The following is a 17,930-nucleotide window of genomic DNA, read 5'->3' as shown; positions in this document are numbered from 1 at the left end:
TGATTAGTGATATCTGACCTTGGTGTAGAATTGGGGAAATAGGGGCACAGTCTTTTCGCAATTCCTAACTATCAGAGCTCTGTGTTTTTTTATTCCATACCCATCGTGGCCTGCGCCGAGCCTTCCTGCCCTGGTCTTTGCCATCCTTCTGTAGACGTGAGGGGCCCTTACGTTTCATCTCTTTGTCTATCAACGTCCAGTGCAAATGCCACCTCTTTCCTGTGACCTTTCTTTAATGCCTTGAATTCTGACTTTATCTTAAGAGCATTGGGGAGCCATTCAATGGCTTTTTAAAGTCAAGAAGTGTCATGATCGATTTGCTCTTTAGAAAGGTCCCTCTGAGACAGACTTGAGGGGAGGCTGGGGTCACTTGGGGCAGTGATCCTGGTAAGAGATGGTGGTGATTTGGGCTGCAGTCATGGCTGTGGCAGTGGAGACTAGCATGCGGGACTTGGTGATTGGCCATCGTAGGGGGTGGTTGAGTGAGGAGGGGACAAGGAAGATTTTTAGGAACCCAGTGCAGGTTTTTAGGGCAGGATGAGGCCCCTCACTGTAGCTGCTCTTCTAGAATTCTTCAGTGAATTACACAAGCTCATTTTCAGTAGGGTGTTCATGTACAGTATGAATTCAGTGCAGTGGGACGGATGGTCTATAAGGAATATCCGTGGCACCTGGGCTGATGTGGTACCACTTGCCTCTGGCTCTGTCTTTTCCAATTTTTTGCCCACTTGTTCCAGCTGTAAAATGTTTTTAGTGTAACCCCAGTAGAACCCTAGGCACACAACAGGGTGACTGCCCATTTCTCCTTGCGGAAGACTTCAGAGGCAGAGTAACACAGAAGTTGTATGCTAATGGCTGTGTCGGGATTTCCAGGAGACCCCATGAGTTGAAGGGCATTCCAGATAAAAATTACAGCACATGTAAAGGATAGTGGCATGAAAGAAGGTGTGATGTCAGGGGTCTGGCATGAGATGCTTCTCTTGGCAAAGCTTGTGGAAGAGCATCATGGGCCCTGCTCTCCTCCTGCTACCCCCAGGCAGGTCTGGACATCCCTCTTAGTACAGGGCACTAAAATTGTTAGTATACCCTTGTGCCTTTCCAGCCCGGAGGGAGGAGCCCTAGCTTTCATCTCTGCATCTTTAACACTTAGCAGAAATGGTCATACATGCTCAATAAATGCTTATTGAAAACTCAGGAGGGAACCCTGGAGGGACCGGTCTTTTATTTCTCCTTTTCCTCTAAGACTGTTTTATTTCCTGATGGCTCCTGATCTCCCAGCCATTGATCACAGTAGCTCAGACAGATCAAATTGATCCAATTCTGGCTCCCTTGACAATCTGTCACCGGGATCCATTGGTGGATGAATTTAGCTCTCCTTGGCCTTCCCTGTTTGCTTTCCAGCCTAAGAGTTCGTACTTTTGGGTGAGGGCCTTGGCATTCTGTGCCTGTGTTCAGTGGAGTCGAATCTAAACCTTGGGGCTCGGTGCTAAATCTCCGGGAACTCTTGGCAAGCAGTCCAGGGACCTTGGGACTCTCTTGGGGTTAGAAGGCCTGTGTTGAAGTTTTGGTCTGGCCTTTGCTCCCCATATGACCCCAGGCAGGTCGGTTTTTGTGGGTGATTCATGTTTCCTAAAGTGAAATGCTGTCCCCGTATTCCTGCTGACTTGGCCCAAGTGCAAGGATTCTGTGATCATAGGGCCCAGAGTCTGAGGTCTGGACGGAGCCTGCAGTTCCTGCTGCTGGGTGCTGGGAGTCCTGCGCTCCCTCTGTCTTGGCACCTTCTTTTTTAGCCACTGCTCATGGCCAGAAAAGAACATTTGGGTTTTACGACCAGGCTTTTTGACAGAGAAAGAAGAAAAGTCCGTGAACCCCTGTTGTGTGCTCAGCACCAGCGAAGGGCTTTACCTGGGTCTCTCCATTTAGTCCTCGCAGCATCCCTGGGGGTGGAGCAGATTATGGGTCCCTTTCACAGATGAGAAAACTGAGTCCCAGAGAGGCAGTGTCACCCACTGGAAGTCTCACATACACAATCCGTGTCGAAGAAGAGTTGTGCGGTCCCGGGTCCTTGCCGCCTTGGCGGCGCCTCTGACCTCCCTGTCCCCTCTCTCCCACAGAGAGCCAGCTGCTTCCCGGGAACAACTTCACCAACGAGTGCAACATTCCAGGCAACTTCATGTGCAGCAACGGGCGGTGCATCCCCGGCGCCTGGCAGTGCGATGGGCTGCCCGACTGCTTCGACAAGAGTGACGAGAAGGAGTGCCGTGAGTGGCCTGGGCCTTTGCTGGGGCAGGGGGAGGGTGGCGGCAGTCCTGGGGCGTCAGCGAGGAGTTCTGGGTCTGGCCCAGCCCTGCACACTCTGCGTGCTGCCCACGGCGGGGCCAGGCCCTCTGGGGGCAGGGCTGTCCTCTCCACCTGTCTCGCTCTGTCTCAGAGCAGCGTGGTCTGTGCAGAAACAGGGGTCTTGGTGGGGTGGGAGCCACAGCTTTGGGGTAGCAGAGGACCCGTCCACCAGGCTCTACTCACCCTCCCCCTGGGAGACTCTCACTGCCTTCACTTTACACGCGAGGATGCTGAGACTCCCAGAGGTTATGTAGCTTCAGTATCTTCTAACCAGCAAGCAGCAGACCTGGATTTGAACCCAGGGCTGCCTGACCCCAAGGTCCAGGCTGGTAACCATCTTGCACATCTTCTACATTGTGCATCATTCTTGATGATGAAACAAGCTGTAGCATCACGTCAAGTATCTAGCATGGAGTTGGTACTGACTTTATAGTAATCTGCTTCCAAATGCCCTTTTCTTTGCCAACACCTGGACATCATCTTCAAATGGGCACCACCAGGACCGGGATTCTTTCTGATCCTCCCCACCCCCTCCTTCTTCAGCCTCTTTCCCGTTGTGTACCCAAAATCCGCGTGAGATGTGAGTCAGTGGTAATCTGTGAGAAAGGAGGCACCAGGGATGTGAGTTGAGGGGCCTCCAGGAAGTGGAACGATCATCCTCCCTGCCCCGTAGAGGTGTGTTTCTCTTCTTTGCCAAAGTTTGGTGCTGCAGAGGGAGCTGGGCCACAGCACGCTGGCCGGCAGGAAGTACACCCGGAGTCCTGGGCCCAGGGTTGTCCGGTGCCTGGGGACCACACAGCTGGACAATGGTTCTTGGCTTTTTCCTGGGTTTTGGGCCCCAGGCCACAGGGCCTCTCACACAGGAGAACTATGTGTTCTGGCTCTGAATCTGCTGTCTTTTTGGGAGCCAGCTGAGGAAATGAGGAGAAGATGATAATTTGAACTTTTCACATAGCTGTTACCGGGATTTGAGGCTCAGCTTGTTGACGCGCAGGAAGGAGCCGTGGGTTTGGGGCCCCCTCTGGAGCCAGGCCCCCTCTTCCTCGTGATGTACTCCCTCTGAGACTGGCCCCTCTGAGATCTGTCCAGTATCCCTGCTGCCTGCCCCCGCTCTTCAGAGAAATTTTGGGAGGGGTTGGGTTGAGGGTATGTTTTTTGTGGGAAATAGTTCATTTTGTTTGTTGCTTGTGATTTCTTCTGAATAGACTAGTATACATAATGCATTTTTATTTTTGCAGAATTAAAAAAGAGTATTATGTCTATTGCAGCTTTTTCTGTTTCTAGCCTGGCTTCAAAATTGCTAGAAATTGAATGTTTGTAATTTGAGTTTCAAATGAGATAGTATGCGTGAACCCTATCATCTGTCCAGTTTTGAGCATTATTAAACACTCTGAATGTGTGGAATGATCATTTTTGGAATATGGTGTGTATTTGAACTACAGTAAATGCAGATTGTCTTTAGCTGAGCTGGGAATATTCAGAACAGGACACGTTTGGGACAGAATACAGGATTGGAAGTTGAGACCTAAGTTATATCCCCAGCTTTGTCAATTTCAACTGTGTGCTATTAAAGTTCTCTGTGACAAGCTGTGTCCTGTGCCAGTACAGTTCCATGATTTCAGAATTCATGCATAAACCGGAAGAGTTGGTGGAAAGAGAAATTTAAAAAAAAAAGAAAAGAAAAGATAGTGTGGGAAGCTGCCTGGCGCAGTTTGGTTTGGTTTGGAGCAGGCTCGCCTTGGCTATTCTCCATTAATTTTTTTTCTCCTCATTTCCGACCCTTCACCCCCCAGGGTAGTAGAGACTTGATTGGCATTTATGTAGTCTCTTGATCAAAACATAATTTAAAAAAACCATACCCATAAACACACGCATTCAAAAAACCTTTCCTCTGTTGCCATTCTTTTTTCCTTTTGGTCTTTAAATTCTAAAAACAGAAGAACACTAGAAAGTTTAGACAATAGGGGGAAGGAAAAGAAGTCCTTTTTCTAAGACAAAATTTCCTTGCATTTCAGATTTCTTACATATTCCCTTCCCAGTCTAGGACCTGAGGGTGTGAGCCCTGGAGAAGGACTGTATCCAAATTCCAGCCCTCCCTTCCATCCCTCTCCCCCAGCGCTGTGTGATCTTAGGAAAGTTACCAGAATGGTCTAAAACTTAGCCATTGGAAGGATTAAATGAGAATTAATTCCTTAACCTTCTGCTGCCTCAATGCCCTCCTCTCCAAAATGAGAATAATCAGCCTTCTAAATGACATTGTTGTGACGTTTTAATGCATATTAAGCACACAGCACAATGCCTGGGTATAGTCAGTGACTTGTAAACGTTAACTGTTATTGGTCAGTCCACACAAAGTATATTCATTGTTATGCGGACGCGTTATTGAGTAACCTGCTTTTTCTACTTCCCTTTAGAGGCCCTTTGCCACATTACCATATATGTAGCAACAATAATTGTTGTTTTGTGAGGTTACCTACTGTTCCATCAAGTAGATTACCTGTAACCTAATTATTCCCCTATTGTCGGGTGTTTAAGTCTCTTTTGCTTTTTTACTTCTGCTGATCAAAATGTTTAGGGTTGACAGCAATCCCACTACTGGGCATATACCCTGAGAAAACCATAATTCAAAAAGAGTCTTGTACCACAATGTTCATTGCAGCTCTATTTACAGTAGCCAGGACATGGAAGCAACCTAAGTGTCCATCGACAGATGAATGGATAAAGAAGATGTGACACATATATACAATGGAATATTACTCAGCCATAAAAAGAAACGAGATTGAGTTATTTGTAGTGAGGTGGATGGACCTAGAGTCTATCATACAGAGTGAAGTAAGTCAGAAAGAGAAAAACAAATACCGCATGCTAACACATATATATGGAATCTAAAAAAAAAAAAAGAAAAATGGTTCTGAAGAACCTAGGGGCAGGACAGGAATAAAGACACAGACGTAGAGAATGGACTTGAGGACATGGGGAGGGGGAAGGGTAAGCTGGGACGAAGTGAGAGAGTGGCATGGACATATATACACTACCAAACGTAAAATAGACAGCTAGTGGGAAGCAGCCGCATAGCACAGGGAGATCAGCTCAGTGCTCTGTGACCACCTAGAGGGGTGGGATAGGGAGAGTGGGAGGGAGACGCAAGAGGGAGGAGATATGGGGATATATGTATATATAGCTGACTCACTTTGTTATAAAGCAGAAACTAACACACCATTGTAAAAAAATTATACTCCAATAAAGATGTTAAAAAAATTAAAAAAAAATTTTTTTAATAAATAAAATGAGAGAGTTGAACTAAAAAAACAAACAAACAAACAAAAACAATGTTTAGGGTCGATTAAGGAACTTATCCATGCCTGGAGGGTAGAAATACAGGATGGTTTCAGCCAGAGCCAGGATGGGCTGGGCCGAGGTCTCCAGGGTAGGTACCATCTGGTCCATCCTTTCAAGGGCTCCCTGAGAGTTGTCCATTTAGAATTTGTGCCACCTCCTTCTGTGTCTTGCTCAGAAGTTACAGAGCTCTTTCTCTGATTCTTTGGAACAACTTGGTACTTACAGGAAGGAGAGAGAAGGCAGCTGATGTTCTCACTTGGTAGAGGTGATTGCCTCAAAAGCCCTATGAAATAGCTTTGGCATTTAGAAAAGAATACACTTAAACAAGGAGAAGTCTTGCGCTTTCCGAAGGGTGAGAGAAGGGCCTGGAGAATTGTGTCTTGGAGGGATACAAGGCAGAGAGCAGCTATTCTGTATCCACGGCAGAGGAAAGATTTCGTGAGACAGGAAGAAACTTTTTTATTATAAAGGTAATAAAATGTCATATTGTAAAAATCGGGGGAACAGGGAAGGAGAAAAACAGAATCCCGCATAGAGTCTGTACGCTAACAGACCCAGTATGAGCATCTTACAGGTTTACATTCAGGCTTTTCTCAGTTGTAATCACCATAGGTATACGATTTTATATTTTAATTTTTTTCCCAGGTAACATTTCAACATATTAACATTTTTCTATGTTCTTCCCCATATTTCCCTATCACTTTTAATGCATAAGTGGCCCAGTCACTTGGTGAATAAATATAGTTTATTTACTTATTATTTGGTATTTATGTTGTTTCCAGTTTTTCACTGTTAGAAATAGTGCTCACGGCTGTGAAATGAGGGTAGATATGACTTTCCCCCTGTTTTGAGAAATGTTCTTCAGCTCGATTCTCAGAAATGCAATGACCGGGTCGAAGGACAGGAGCCTTTTCTGGCTCTCGCCCACTTGTTCTGCTAATGGTTTCCATCAGCTTGCTCACTGGCAACATGTGAGACGTCTGGCTTTATTTTAGTCTTGGCAGCATTGGGAAATACCTTTTTAAAAAAATCGGTTTTCTGGTTCGTTTAATAGTTGAAAACAGTTACATATTTTAATTTTCATTTTTTAAGTTCTCTAAAGAGGTTGAATGTTTTCCCAACCCTCTATATACTAGTTGCATTTCCGACCTTGTGAAATATCTATTAATGGACTAGAATAAATTTCCAGTTGGGTGGAGTCATTAAATTTTCCACCTTAGAGTTTTGAGAGTAGAGGCTCATTTGGGGATAGTCTGAGTGTATTTCTGTTCCTGGTTAGTGGGATGCCCTAAGTGATCGTTATAGCCAAATAACTTTTTGTTGTAATAAAGGAATAAGGATATGTTTTAGAAAAACATACAAGTTCCGTGGAAGCCCTGATTATGGCAAGAGCAATGACATGCCGTTACTTGAGCTTCCCCAGGGCTGCACTATCCCAGGCACTTTACATTATAGCAACTCACGGATTGTCACGAGCCTTATGAGAAAGGGACTGTTATTATCTCCAGATGAGGAAACTGAGCCACAGAGAGATGATGCAGACCCTGTCAGCTGTCCCAGAATGTAAGTCCTCATAACTTTCCTCCATCAGAGACCACTGGTGGGTTCATTCAGTCTTTCTGTACATGGATCTCTGTTATTCTGCTGAACAGGATAGTACTGTATGTTATCACTACTGATCTGCTTTTTTAAAAAATGAAGAAACATCGAAAATGTTTTTCTGTGTACAGGCATACCTTGGAGATACCGTGGTTTCACTTCTAGACCACCGCAATAACGCGAGTCACGCAAAGTTTTTGGTTTCCCAGTGCGTATGAAAGTTGTGTTTACACTATACTGTAGTCTATTAAGTAGGCAATAGAATTATGTCTAAAAACTAATGTACATTCTTTCATTAAAAAATACTTTCTTGCTTAAAAATGCTAACCATCATCTGAGCCTTCAGCGAATTGCAATCTTTTTCCTGGTGGAGGGTCTTGCCTCGGTGTTGATGGCTGCTGACTGATCACGGTGGTAGTTGCTGAAGGGTGGCATGGCTGTGGGAATTTCTTAAAACGTTACCTAAAAGTGAAGTTTGCTGCATTGATCGACTCTTTCATGAATGATTTCTCTGTGGCGGCAGTGCTGTGTTTGATAGCAATTTACCCACAGAACTTCTTTTAGAAGTGGACTCAGTCCTTTCAAACCTGCTGCTGCTTCTTATCAACTAAGTTTATGTAATGTTCTAAATCTTTTGTCGTCATTTCAACAATCTTCACAGCGTCTTCACCGGGGGTAGATTCCATCTCGAGAAACCACTTTCTTTGCTCATCCATAAGGAGTAACTCTCCTCATCCATTACAGTTTTATCATGAGATTGCAGCAATTCAGTCATATCTTCAGGCTCCACTTCTAGTTCTAGGTCTCTTGTTGTTTCCACCACATCTGCAGTTACTTCCTCCGCTGAAGTCTTGAACCCCCTCAAAGTCTTCTGTGAGGGTTGGAATCAGCTTCTTCCAAACTGCTGTGAATGTTGATATTTTGACCTCTTCCCATGAATCACGAATGTTCTTAATGGAATCTAGAATGGTGAGTCCTTCTAGAAGTTTTTCAATTTACTTTGATCCATCAGAGGAATCACTACCTTTGACAGCTATAGCCTTATGAAATGTATTTCTTAAAAAATAAGACTTGAAAGTCAAAAAATTACTCCTTGATCCATGGGCTGCAGAATGGATGTGGTGTTAGCAGTCATGAAAGCAGCATGAATCTCATTGTCCATCTCCATCAGAGCTCCTGGGTGACCGCGTGCATTGTCAGAGAGCGGTAATATTTTGAAAGGAATCTTTATTTCTGAGCAGTAGGCCTCAAGAGGGGGTTTAAAATATTCGGTAAACCATGTTGTCAACAGATGTGCTGTCATCCTGGCTTTGTTGTTCCATATAGAGCACAGGCAGTGTAGGTTTAGCATCATTCTTAAGGGCCTTAGAATTTTTAATGGTAAATGAGCATTGGCCTGAACTTAAAGTCACCAGCTCTTTTAGCCTCCTAACAAGAGAGTCAGCCTGTCCTTTGAAGTTTTGAAGCCAGCTATGAAAGTCCTAAATGGCATCTTCTTCCCATATATTGCTGTTTTGTCTACATTGAAAATTTATAGTCACCTTTATTAATTATCTGAGCTAGATCCTCTGGATAACTTGCTACAGCTTCTTTATCAGCACTTACTGCTTCACCCTGCACTTTTATGTTACAGAGATGGCTGTTTCCTTAAAGCTCATGAACCAACCTCTGCTGGCTTCAAACTTTCTTCTGCAGCTTCCTCACCTCTCTCAGCCTTCACAGAATTGAAGAGTTAGGACCTCGCTCTGGATCTGGCTTTGGCTTAAGGGAATGTTGTGGCTGGTTTGATCTTCTATCCAGAGCACTAAAACTTTCTCCATATCAGCAATAAGGCTGTTTTGCTTTCTTATCATTTGTGTGTTCACTGGAGCAGCACTTTTAATTTCCTTCAAGAACTTTTCCTTTGCATCCACAGCTTGGCTAATTGTTCAGCACTAGAGGCCTAGCTTTTGGCCTGTCTTGGCTTTCAACATGCCTTCCTCCCTAAGCGCAATCATCATTTCTAGTTTTTTATTTAGAGTGAGAGACTTGTGACTCTTCCTTTCAACTGAACACTTAGAGGTCATTATAGGGTTATATTTTAATATCTCAGGGAATAGGGAAGCCTGAGGAGAGGGAGAGAGCTGGGGGAATGGCCAGTTGGTTGATGGAACAGTCAGAACACACACAACATTTATCAATTAAGTTCGCCATCTTATATATGGGTATGGTTCGTGGAGCCCCAAAACAGTGACGATAGTAACATCAAAGATCACTGATCACAGATCACCATAACAAATATAATAATAATGAAAACATTTGAAATATTGTAATAATTACCAACATGTGACACAGAGACACAGAGTGAACAAATGCTGTTGGAAAAATGGCTTGACACAGGGTTGCCACAAGCCTTCAATTTGTAAAAAACTCAGTATCTGCAAAGTGCGATCAAGTGAAATGCAGTAATACGAGGTATACCTGGAAATGATTTCTAAAGTGGCTATTAGTCCTGTGAATCTCTTAAAGAAGAGACTGTACTTTATTACTGCCCCTTGCTATAATAATAAAGCGGCAATCCAAATTTCTAGAACATACATGTGACCTGGAATCAAGAGCCTTAAGATCTCCTGCCAGCTTTGTGTTGGATTGCAGCTGCCATCTCTCTGTGGTCTAACCAAATGGGGGAGGGATCTTGGAGGGTTGAGATCCGTGTTACAAGGTGGTTTGTTTTCTTCTTTGAAAAATTATATTGATCGCTATTTTTCAGGCATGTACAGACTTTTAAAGTCTCAGGCCCTTTGTGTGTGTGTGTGTGTGTTGGCGGGGTTGGGGATGGGGATAAATTCAAGAATCTTGTCAAATGATAAAATTTTAATGAATCTCCAAATCCAGAGACATAGAAAAATAGGTGCAAAAAATGGCATTTGAATTTTATTTGCTTTTAGTGTTCCCAGCCATTTCTTGAGCACGGCTTTTAATTTCGCCAGTGTGATGGCAGAAATCCAGGAGATTGGGCTGAGAGGGCAAGTTTGAAATAATGATCGCCAGGGAATGTAAGGGGAGGAAAGCCCAGTCAGAAACTCTTCCTTTCCTTTTTACGGTCTTCATCATCGGCCTCTAGGTGGCGCCACATATAATGTTTTCTTTTAAACCTGGTGCTCCAGGGCAAGCAGAGATGAGGGGAAATAACTGGATTCTGAGTTATTCTTCTCACCAAACTTTAGCAGTAAGTCAGCGATTTCACCAAGGCACCTACTGCTTGGCTCACATGCAAAATGCCCCAGGAAATCAGGCAGTTTCCATGGGGTGGGTACAGCTTGCTTCTTTCTCTCTTAGGCTGCTTTGTCTTTTCTCAGAGAAGGGGTTGGTGAGAGCTGACATGCTGTGACCTGGGAAGGCAGCCTGTCAATGAGCTGGGGGATGCAACTACAGTGGGATCTAATCCTCCCCTTCAGCTGTGTAAAAAGCAAAACTGGCACAACGCTATCATTATGGGTTGAATTGTGTCCCCAGCCCCCAAATTCATATGTTGAAGTCCTAACCCCAGCACCTCAGAATGTGACCTTGCCATAAAAAGGAATGAAATTTTGCCATTTGCAGCAACATGGACGGACTTGGAAGGCATTATGCTGAGTGAAATAAGTCAGACAGAGAAAGCAAATGCTGTATGATATCACTTATATGTGCAATCTAAAAAATACAACAAACTAGTGAATGTAACAAAAAAGAAGCAGACTCACAGATATAGAGAACAAACTAGAGGTTACTGTGGGGAGGGGGGAGGGGCAGTGTAAGAGTAGGGGATTAAGAGGTATCAAGCTATTAGGTATAAAATAAGCTATAAGAATATATTGTACAACACGGGGAAGGTAGCGAATATTTTCTAACTATAAGTGGAGTATAACCTTTAAAAATTGTGAATCACTATATTGTACACCTGTAACTTTTATAATATTGTATATCAATTATACAATTAAAAACCTTAAAAATTAGGATGGCATGAAAAAACAAAAAAATGTGACCTTATTTGGAGATAAGACCTTTATAAAGGTAATCAGGTTAAAATGAGGTCATTAGAGTGAACCATATCCAATACGCCCTTATAGAAAGCGGGAATTTGGACACCGAGATCCATCCAGGGAGAAGATGATGGGAAGACAGAGAGAGAGGATGGCCATTTACAAGCCAAGGAGAGAGGCCAGGAACAGATCCTTCTTCAGCCCTGAGAAGGAACCAGCCCTACTGACATTATGATTTAAGACTTCTGGCCTCCAGAACTGGGAGACAGTACATTTCTGTTGTACCACAAAGTCGTGGCACTTTGTTACAACACCCCTAGCAAAACTAACCCAGCCATCTTCCCATCTCTTAATTTTTAAAAAATTGTTACATAACGAGTGAGTGACAGCTGCCCCACAGCTGTGTAACAGCATGAGGTTCACAGACATCCTGCTTTTATTTTTTTTCTTTAACAGTTTGAAAGTAAGAATCTTACTGTTACAGGTTGAATTATGTCCCCTTCAAGGACATGTTGTCGTCCTAACCCCCAGTATCTCCCAATGTGACCTTATTTGGAACTGGGATGTTGAGGTTGTGATTAGCTAAGATGAGGTCATACTGGAGTCCGGTGGGCCCTTAATCCAGTATGTTGGTGTTCTTATAAGAAGCATTGTGAGGATGTGAGGGAAGAAGGCCATGTGACAGCAGAGGCAGAGATGGGAGTGATGCAGCTACAAAGCAAGGAATCCCAAGAATTGACAGCTGCCCCCGGGGGGCTAAAAAGAGTCAGGGAAAGAGTCTACCCTGAGTCTCAGAGGGAGCGTGGCCCTGCTGACACCTTGACTGCAGTCTTTTGGCCTCCAGAAATATGAGAGAATAAATTTCTGTTGCTTAGAGCTACTCAGTTTGTGGTACTTTGTTATGGCAGCCCGAGGCATCTAATACACATACTTCCAAGGGATAATTCAATCGATTTGGGCTTTTGTGGGCTGGCCCAGCCCAGTAGGTGTGGGCTTTCTTTTATCAACCTCCCCGCCGGGAGGGGTGGGTGGAGCCTGGCAAGCCATTGTTAAATGCTGAATTTCAAAAGCCTTCTGAAGACGCTGAGCTTCAGAAAATGGGGGTCTAGAGAATATCACTGTGGTTTAACACTCTGTCCATGAAATGCTTCAGAATGAAAGTTCACATTCCTTCCCAGCACTTGTGGTGCAGAAGGAATTCAAGACCTGTGTGTGTTAATGTTGTTCTTTTCTAACTTAGTCATTTTGTTTGTGTAGTTGTTTTTAAACATCTCAGATAATTCCAGGCATGGCCCCCACTTCACTTAGTTTCTTTCATCTCAAATGTGAGACCATAAATCCTGTGGTTAAAAACAGGGACTTTGGGGGCCAGCCTCCATTTATGACCTCTGAGGCTCTGGGCACCAACTTACCTACCTCTACACCAATTTCCTCATCTGTAAAATGGGGATAATAATGGTACCTACTTCAGGGGGTGATAGTTAAAACATTTAATAGACGGTATGTCCAGGTGGTAATCCAAGTTAGAAATAGGGTGAAGATCAGCTCTGCTGACCACAGGGCATTGCTGTCAGTCTTAAATCAGCTAATGTATGTGAGGCTCAGAGCTGGGATGCGTGGCCTGGGTTAAGCATTCAGTAAGTGCTAACTGATACTGTTCCCTCAAAAGTGCTGGTGACATTATCCTCAAACCCAAGTCTGCAGTGACATTCCTGGTCCTGCGGTGCTAGATGTCCAGGCCAGCCCTTGCACACCCCCTCTCTTCCTGCTCTCTCTTTGAAAGCCTAAGCCTTAGAAACTCCTTCCTTTGCTGGGTCAATATCTTCTTTTCACTCCAGAGAGTCTTGAACACACAGTCATGAGCTCTTATGAAATTCTCTTTAGCTTAGAGCTCCAGGGAGGCAGCCAGACACACAGAAGCCGCTGTATGAGGGAAGGAAACAAATACTTGAGGGCTTGGGGTGAGCCGGGCAGGCCCTTTGGGTCACAGGGAGGGGGGTTTGGAAGTAGCTCTCCTGCATTCAGCTGGGAACCTGCGTCTTCACAGCCCTGCACTTGTCCCCCACCCACCAGAGTGTTCCCAGCTCTGCCCGAGTCCCGCACAATTAAGCACCTAAGTGGATTTTGATGACGGCATTTTGCTGCATCACTTGAACAGTCTTCTGAAGTCTCTGCCTTCACTCTGTTGGCCTGAAACCCGCACCGCCCCCTGCAGCCTCCAAGGTCTAGGACTCGTAGAAGTCACAGCCTTCCAGGTCCTCTCCCCGCTCCCAGATGTGCGCTTTGTGCCCTGTGCCCATGGTGCAGTCCAGATGTTGGGATCGCCGTATAAATTCCCAGGTAGTCTCCTGACAGCTACGTAGGGACAATTTCTGGCTTGTCGGGCTACACTTGACCTTAACACGAATGTGACCATATGCTCACTTTTCTAAAAGGACCCTGGCTGCTGTTTGAAGATGCCAGCAATTTTACACTAGGTGGAGAAATACGAAGTGCTCCGAAACTCTCTGGGTATATCAGTTGCCTGGGGCTGCTCTAACAAAATACTGCAAACCGATGGCTTAAAAGAACTGAAATATATTCTCTCCCAGGTCTGGAAGCTAGACGTCCAGAATCAAGGTGTCCACAGGGCTGTGCTCTCTCTGAACGCTCTAGGGAACAGTCCTTCCGTGCTTCGTCGCCAGCATTCCTTGGCGTCTTTGACTAGTAGAATCAACGGTCCAGTCTCTGCCTCCGTCATCACCTGGAGTCCGCCCTATGCATGTGTCTGTGTGTCCAAATTTCCCTCTTCTTGAAAGGATACCCATCGTTGGCTTAGGGTCCATCTTCATCCAGCATGACCTCATCTTAACTTGATTATATATATGCACTATTTTAAAATAAGGTTCCATTCTCAAGTTCCAGGACACTAATAACCTACCACACTGGGCGCATTATTTTTTTTTTAATATAAATTTATTTATTTATTTATTTTTGGCTGAGTTGGATCTTTTGCTGCACGTGGGCTTTCTCTAGTTGCGGTGAGCGGGGGCTACTCTTTGTTGTGGTGCACGGGCTTCTTATTGCGGTGGCTTCTCTTGTTGCAGAGCATGGGCTCTAGGCACGTGGGCTTCAATAGTTGTGGCACGCGGGCTCAGTAGTTGTGGCTTGCAGGCTCTAGAGCGCAGGCTCAGTAGTTGTGGCGCACAGGCTTAGTTGCTTCGTGGCACGTGGGATCTTCCCGGACCAGGGCTCAAACCCGTGTCCCCTGCCTTGACAGGCGGATCCTTAACCACTGCGCCACCAGGGAAGCCCTGGGTGCATTATTGACAAAGTAGAGTGTGCAGTGGCCAGCGCCACCCAGGGCCAGGCCTGCACACTCAGCTCCCTTGGATGTCCCTGTGCTGGATGGGTTCTCACTGCATCCACTTGGGGTAATTTGTTGTTATTGTTCTACTCCTGCCTTTATAGCTGGTGGTCATGGAACAGGACCAGGTGTGTCAATAGAACAGGAGTAGTTGAAAGCCTGGGGAGAGTGCTTTATATGAGAAAATAAATAAATATATACTTTTAAAGTCAGTTACAAAAGTAGTCTTACTTCTATGGCCTGGCGCCTTGACTTGGCTACTTGCATGATTAAAAAAGAAAGTACTCTGAACACTAGGTAGTGTGTATGGCAGCCTGTGAAAGTCCTGTGCCTTTAAAAGCCACAGGGGTGGGATGTGCTGTAACTAAATTGATACCTGTAGCTCTCTGCCTTGCAATCCACCTGGGAGGAAGCTGGGAGGGCTCCCAGCCAGACTGGGCTGTAGACAGCTGTTTTGTCCTGCACAAAGACATGAAAAACATGAATTAGTTTCTAAATCGGAAGCTTGCACATAAAATTGGGATTATCAGGTTTGCTTGGAAAATTAGATTTAGTGTTCGGATACTCTGCACTCAGAGAACCTTGTTTCCACCCTGAGTCTATCGTGCATTTGTTTCACCGTCTTGCTCGTTCGAAGGCCTTCAGTGTTTCTTTAATTCTAAGACACACATCTTTTTACATTTTCAGGTCTGTGAAACTGAGATACCTCTTATAATCGATGGGATAAGAAAACGTGTGTCCTACTTTAATTGGAGAGTTTTTTTCTTACTCGGTTGTATGTAAATTAGTGGCATCCCTTACAATTGGTGGTGTCTTAGAGTCAGTGAAATTGAATTCATTTTCTCTGATTGTCAGCATAGGGCGTTTCAGCCAAAGGTCCTGACATTTCCAAACAGATAAACATACCATGTGTGTCTGTTTTCCTTGGGGTGCTTGCTGTACTTCGGGACAGGAGGCAACATGCAGAGTGGGAGGGGCTGGCTCTGGGGCCACAGGGCCTGGGTTGAATCCTAGCTCTGTCACATGTGAACTGTGGGCCCTGGGCAACGTACTTAGCCTCAGTTTCCTTAAATCCTGTGGAATTTTTATGAGGATTAAATGAACTAAAACTCTTCAAACTGCTGCTGGCACAAAGCAAGTGCTCAGTAAACAATAGCTGTACTCTTATTGGCAGTGTGGAGTCTTTAGATCTCAGCTCTGCCACTGGCTGTTCACTTCCCTTCTGGAGCCTTAGTTTCTTCGTCTGCGAAATGGGAGCAGGTCTGGAAAGGGGGGTATGAGAGTCAGATGTTCGAGTGCTGATGTCTGGCGCATAGCAGGCACTTAATAAAGTACGCTTTTCCATCTTCTCCCTTCCCCAGCGATGCATATTCCCTGAAAGGGAGAGTCTCCAGGGTTGCCAGAGTATTTTTGATCCAGGCTCCCTCGGGTTCCCGCAGTCATCAAAGATGTGCTGGAAGATGCTCGCTAGATTCTACTTTCTAACAGGTTCTCTAAACTAAGGAAGGTGGACCGTTCTATTTCAGAAATACTGGGAATATTCAGGACGGCAGCACACTAGTCAAAGTGATCAAGTCCCCTTCCCTGGACCATTTTCAGAAGACAGAACCCAGGGACCCCGTGACACCCTGTTTTGAGGGTTGTGCCGTGCAGGAGCCTAGGGTGGAGGAGCCCCGTGCCGACCTCAGTGATCTCATGTCCCCATCGTCCCTACCAGAAGGTGAGAGGAATCAGACTCTCTACCAGAGGTCCTGGTTCCCCTTCGCTTGGAGCTCGGACAGGAGACCCCAGACTCTCTGGTTGGGGGATGTTGAGTCAGGTCCGTTGAGGTCAGGCATCCTGGAGCCTAGAGAAAAACTGGAAGGAGTGTGTCCAATTTAGTATCTTCCTAGAGGAGAGGAACTTTTTCATTTCTGAAGTCACCAAAGCTCCCAGTTCTTAGAAAGTTTTGTTTTATTATTTAGTTACGGCTCCCCCTCTCACGTTCCTGCCAGTGTCGTGCTATATTCTGGTGGTGACAGGGCGACTCGAATGGCATCTGCCAGAGGCCCCACCAAGCCCCATCTGGCTTCCTCAGTCCCTCCCAGGTGATGGCAGCTGCTGTTTGGGACCTGCCACTGCTTTCTTGGAAACCACCAATTTAAATACCAATGCAGTCACCAGCTGAGACGTTAGTGGCATGGAGTCATCCTGACGTCTTCTTTCAAATCAACTCTTTTGCACAAATATCAGCCTCACTCCGTCTCGCCAGTTCTCCCCGCCACTTCCAGAGAACTCTGTTATTACCAGCGCTGTGTGCTGCCTTTTCTCCGCCTGCAAAAAGGGGAGAATCTCAATGAAGTGCCCTGAGCTGGGAGGGGTCATGTTCCTGTGTCACTGCAGCGCATGTGGCCAGGTTGCCTGGGCCCCGATGTTCTGGTGGTGCTCTCGTTGCCAGGACTTGGCTGGAGCTGCAGGATGTCGTCAGTGGTAACAGGCTCCATAATTGCTAATCAAATTTAAATGGCTGCAAAATCACAGAACATCAAAAAAAATTTTTTTCCTGGCACATCCAGACAAATCTTGCTGATCCAAGTGAGGCTGTGACTGGGCAGTCTTTTTATTTTTGTTTATTTATGCAGACTTGCACTTTCATCTGCGATAAAGCTAGTTTGCAATTGCCTAATGGCTTTTTCAAAAATTCAGAGACAGATGAGAAAGTAATAATTAAAAGAGGAGGATATGGTGCATTCATATACTTCAAACACCTGACCGGAGTGGTTTGTTTACTAGTAACACTCGAAGACTAGTTTCCTGACGGTTTAGAGTGGGAGGAGAAGGGGGCAGAAGAGAATCTTTGAGGTCAAGAAGGTAACTGTATACCCCTCTTAAAAAAGCACTTCAGGAACTCGTGGCTTTTTGACATGGTTACTACCATGTCCTTTGTTAAGATCCCTGCAAGAGGAATCCCATAAAATGTAAGGAATGTCTTTGGGCTATAAAGGCTGTCGGGTTTTCTAGACCGAGTGAGTGGAAGAGAGGGAGCTAAAATGGGTTACAGGCAGTTGTTCATTTCCCACAGCATGGAAAAGCTTCAGGTTAATTCCAAATTAGGATACAGTCCGACTCCTTTGGAAAGGCGTAGTCTGCCTGTACCTGGGTTGTTTATTTCTATCATCAGTGCCCTTCATTTTGGGGGGATGGGGGCTTGGTGGCAGGTAGTCAGTGTCTCCGATTTTCAATGCGATTTAAAGGTGCATGGGCCCAAGACCACCTTGGTTCCTGCTGTCTCCTGTCGGGGGCAAGGTTTGTTTGCCTCTCCAGTT

General features: G+C 45.3%; 1 protein-coding gene across 3 annotated transcripts in view; it reads left to right on the top strand.

Moving 5' to 3' along the window:
• Window positions 1-17,930, top strand: part of LDLRAD3 (low density lipoprotein receptor class A domain containing 3) — a 276,561-nt gene that overhangs the window by 71,840 nt on the left and 186,791 nt on the right. For all 3 annotated transcript variants that reach the window (XM_082343835.1, XM_082343834.1, XM_082343833.1), the window contains one exon: window positions 2,115-2,261. In XM_082343835.1, coding sequence (XP_082199961.1) covers window positions 2,115-2,261 — 147 coding nt within the window. The remainder of the gene's footprint in view (window positions 1-2,114; window positions 2,262-17,930) is intronic.

This window comes from Balaenoptera borealis (genome assembly GCF_965194805.1).
Source record: "Balaenoptera borealis genome assembly, chromosome: 11".
Taxonomy (NCBI): Eukaryota; Metazoa; Chordata; class Mammalia; order Artiodactyla; family Balaenopteridae; genus Balaenoptera; species Balaenoptera borealis.
Note: the sequence above shows the minus strand (reverse complement) of the source record. Positions and strands in the feature narration are given on the sequence as shown.